General features: G+C 51.8%; 1 protein-coding gene across 1 annotated transcript; it reads left to right on the top strand.

Annotated features, from left to right (window-relative positions):
• The first annotated feature begins 1,054 nt into the window (after nucleotides 1-1,054).
• On the top strand, nucleotides 1,055-4,130 carry LOC147879814 (arginine decarboxylase-like). Its single transcript, XM_087372052.1, has one exon. It carries the CDS (start codon nucleotides 1,181-1,183, stop codon nucleotides 3,401-3,403), a length of 2,223 nt encoding a protein of 740 aa, XP_087228178.1. The 5' UTR covers nucleotides 1,055-1,180; the 3' UTR covers nucleotides 3,404-4,130.
• Nucleotides 4,131-4,498: the final 368 nt, after the last annotated feature.

Raw genomic sequence — 4,498 nt, 5'->3', positions numbered from 1 at the left:
TTTAAGGGGTGGTGGGAGTGTACAAAGAAGAGCCGAGTTTAATGTAATGTGACCTTGTGAATTTGAAGTCCAAATTATTAAAAAAAAAGGAGTTTGCAAATGTTGAAATGTTGAGGACTTTTTTTAAAAAAAAAAAAAAATAAAAGGCCGAGTATATTAAATGGTGAGGGCATTTTAGTTATATTTTGGTGAAAAAACAGAACCTGCCAAAAACCTGTAAAATTGGAAGTGAAAGGGGAGGGTATGGAACATGTTCGGGGAGCCCTTGTAAAATGTGACGCGAAAGGGGAGGGGAGGGGAAAGGGCGCCACGTGGGGGGAAGGGAGGGAAGTTTGACCGGGAAAGAAAGAAGGGCAAAATGGGAATGGACGTAGGGAGGGTTAAAAAAGAGGGAAACCGTATTTTTCTACGGTAAAAGTATAAAAATAAAAAGAAACCGAAAGGGTACCGTATACGGGTGGCGACGGTAGGGAAGGGACATAGTAAAAGCAGGGCCGGCCAGGGTCACCGCTAAATTTGGGGGTGAACTTGGGTAAAGCCGGAGGCGAGCGGAGCTAAAAAAGACCCAGCTTTGGGAACCTGGGAGAAGAGCAAGAAGGACCGGTTGGTGTCGTTTAGCGAGCTCTGCTAAAAAAGCCCCCTCTTTTTGCCGGACGGCAACCGCTATAAAAACGCCCATTTTCTCTACTTGAACTACAAGCCAGCCGCCTTCTTCTTCTTCTTCATCTTTTTCTTTTTCTGAGTGTTTGTTCTTCTGAGTTTTCTTCATCGCCACCCTTCGTCTTCGCCATAGCTGCTTTCTCTCGAGCTCCATAGCTCTTCTCTCGCCATAGCTTCTCCCCACCTCTGCTTCCTTCCCTCTTCCTCCTCCCTTTCTTTCCCCTGCATTGCCTCCCCAAGAATAGCATCCCCCCCGCCCCTTCGCCTCCCTCACCGCCTCCCTCACCACCCTGGACCTCCCCCCTCAACCCTTTCCTTCCCCCCCTCCCCCCCCCCCCCCTCCCCTGACTGCAATCCTTCCCCCCCTCCTCCCCCCCCCCCTTGGCCACCCGCTCCCTGATCCCCCCGCTCTGGAATTGTAGAAAATCGCTTCAGTGGAGAGTGAGCCGAGGCTCCGGCCTCGGCGCCTTGCCAAGAGCGTCTTGTTCAGGATCCTCTACCTCCGCAAGACCCGAAAGCGATGCCGCCCCTAGCATGTTTAGATGGGAACCTTCCTCTCGATGACAACTTCTTGGACGACGCTCTGCTGCCGCTGCCTGAGCAGGGCAGCAAGGCCTGGGCGGCCAGCAAATCGTCGTCCTTGTACAGAATTGACGGTTGGGGGGCGCCATACTTCTTTGTCAATGCAGAGGGCAACATGGCAGTTCGCCCTCACGGGAAGGATACGAGGCCGAGTGAGGAGATAGACATCATGGCGGCGGTGCAGAAGGTGATTGAGGCGAGGGTTTTGGGAGAATTGGGCCTTCCTTCTCCTCTCATAGTGAGATTTCCGGATGTCTTGAAAGATAGACTGGAAAGATTGCAGTCTGCCTTTGATATGGGAATTCGGAGCCACAACTATCAGGGGCTGTTCCAGGGAGTTTTCCCTGTGAAATGCAATCAAGATCGTTTTGTGGTTGAGAACATAGTTGAGTTTGGCAAGCCTTACGGTTTTGGCCTCGAAGCCGGCTCCAAGCCAGAGCTGCTGTTGGCTATGGTGTCCTTATGTAAGGGAAGTCCCGATGCTTTGCTTATATGCAATGGCTACAAGGATGCCGATTATGTTTGCTTGGCACTGATGGCCAGGCAGCTGCGGTTGAATTGTGTCATTGTGCTTGAGCAAGAAGAAGAGCTAGATGTAGTTTTGAAGATGAGCAGGCGTCTCGGCATCGAGCCAGTAATTGGACTTCGAGCCAAGCTGAACGCCAAGCATGCTGGTCACTTCGGGGAGACATCCGGCGAGAAGGGGAAATTCGGGCTGTCCTGTTCGGAAATCGTAGCAATCGTTCACAAGCTCCATTGTTTGAAGAAGCTCGATTGGCTTCAATTGCTTCATTTCCATATCGGCTCGCAGATTCCGTCGCTTGCTATTCTGAACGACGGTGTGAGCGAGGCAGCACACATCTACGCCGAACTTGCCTTAATGGGAGCAAACATGAAGTTCATCGACATTGGAGGCGGCCTAGGAATCGACTACGATGGATCCAATTGTGCGGAGTCGGACATGTCCGTGGGATACACCATGGAAGAATACGCAGGGGAGGTGGTGAGGGCTGTGAAGAATGCATGTGCGATGAAGGCGGTGAAGCAGCCAACAATCTGCAGCGAGAGCGGGAGGGCGCTGGTGTCTCACCATTCGGTGCTGGTGTTCGATGTGCTGTCGGCACAGGAGGGGGGGAAGGCGACGAGGGACATGGGAGTGCCACTGGAGGTGGAGGGACTGCCGGAAGAATTGAGCGGGCTAAGGAGGAGGCTGGTAGGGTATGCGCAAGCGGGAGACTACGAGAGAACGCTGGAGTGCGCGAAGCAGCTGAAGCTAGATTGCATAGGGGTGTTCAAGCAAGGGAGGTTGAGCTTGAAGCAGTTGGCGAGTGTCAACAGTCTACACGAGGTGGTGGCGGAGTGGGTAGAAGAGCGACGACACCAGAAGCTCTCGTCGTCCTCCATAGCTCGATTCTGCTACGATCACATGTCCGGAGGTGGAGGAGGAGGAGGAGCTGGAGACTGCACCGATTCCGGCAGCTACAATGCCATCTACCACATCAATCTCTCCATCTTCAAATCGATGCCGGATACCTGGGCGATCGGGCAGCTCTTCCCGATCGTTCCGTTGCAAAGGCTGGACGAGGAGCCGACGGTGAGGGCGATTCTGTCGGATTTAACGTGCGACAGCGACGGAAAAATTGCGACGTTCGTCGGAAAGGAGGTGACGAGCGGGAAGAGGATGAAATATTTGCAAGTGCATGCGCTGGAGGAAGGGAAGCCATACTATATGGGGATGTTCTTGGGCGGAGCTTATCAGGAAGCTCTGGGAGGGATGCACAATCTGTTCGGAGCTCCTCCCGTCGTTCATGTCGTCGGATCGCTCGTCGCTCCCAATAGCTTCAAGATCATCAAGACCAGCGATGGCCAATCTCCCGCCGATGTTCTTCGCTCCATGCAGTACGACCCCGACTCCATGCTCGAATCTCTCAAGCTCCGCATCCAATCCTCTCTCCGGCACGACGGCGCTTTTGGTGCTCACCTCAACGACGTCGACCACGACGACGACTCTCACCAGTCCTCCGCCATCTCTGCCTTCCACTCCCTCGCTTGCTCCTTCGCCTCGTCCACCTACCTCACCACCAATTCCTCCCATTCTTCCGTCGTCCGTAGCTTGCTTCTCCAGCCGCAGCCCGTCGCCAGGGACTCCCACTGCTTTTGACCCCCCTCCCCCGCCCCCCCCCCCCCCCCCCCCTTCTCGTCGCCTCCATCATCTACCTTCGCCAGCTTTCCTTCTACATCGCGTCTTATACTTTGGTATCCTTCCCGAGTCTCGCTACCAGTATATCTTCCGCGGGGTTTTTCGTGGGTGGTTGTTGCAACCTCTGGCTTGACATAAGCGCCAAAAACTTGTATTTGCCACTCATCAGGCAGCAGCTATGGCGTCCTTATTTTTTTGATAGCCAACACAGAAATGGAGACATTCTTAATACAGAATATGGGTTTTCTTAAACTTCTGCTGCTGCCGCCCATGATCTTTGTTGATGAAATTCTTGTTCTTGAATCGTGTAAGCTATCGACAGCGTGCAGTTTTCTGTGTTGTGTCTACGCTGAGGACGAGCATGGTTTGAAAAAACAGAAAAGAGGATGAACAACTGCTGATGAAATTTGGCTTATGTTGGGTTTGGTCACCGTTAAACAATTTGCATAAGCAAAATCGAACAATTGCATTGCAGTAAGAGTGTTTGGCACATGGAAGCACGGACGGCTACTCTGATGATTGTATTGTCTGACGTACTTGAGCTGATTGATTTGAGCTAGCCACAGAGCTGGCTTGATTTTGGTATTATACTGGGCTTAAGAACTGGGTTTATAAAACAGGGGCAGTGACTGAGCCAGCTTTTGCTTGCAGTTGGGGTCATTTGAGCAAGATGATAACTTGAATTGTATTGTGGGCAGTGATAGTTTTTCTCGTTTGTGGGGCTTGCAAAACTGCAACAGTGTTGTCTGCGCTGTGAAGATGGAATTGTAAGGATGGTATTTTTTATGTGAAGTTGGTACTGCTGATGACGGACAAAGTGCTGATTGCTTCTGCTCCTGGCCGTTTTGAGGACAGACAAAAAAGCTTATTGTTTGTGCACGGAAACGCTGCAGCAGAGAATGGATTAAATTGAATGTGTTATGGTGGTCTGAACGAATTGGGCATGGGGGGCGCAGGGGGGGTCCTGTGCACTGCTAAAGAGACTGCTTTTACATCCTTGAAAGATCTCTGCAAGAAAAGGCAAGACATGATCATTTTTAGGGAGCATGGTGGAAC

The sequence above is a fragment of the Dipteris shenzhenensis genome, chromosome 33 (genome assembly GCF_047967505.1).
Source record: "Dipteris shenzhenensis isolate YYH24624 ecotype China chromosome 33, Dip_SZ_1.0, whole genome shotgun sequence".
Lineage (NCBI taxonomy): Eukaryota > Viridiplantae > Streptophyta > Polypodiopsida > Gleicheniales > Dipteridaceae > Dipteris > Dipteris shenzhenensis.
This window is presented reverse-complemented; position numbering and strand designations above follow the sequence as displayed.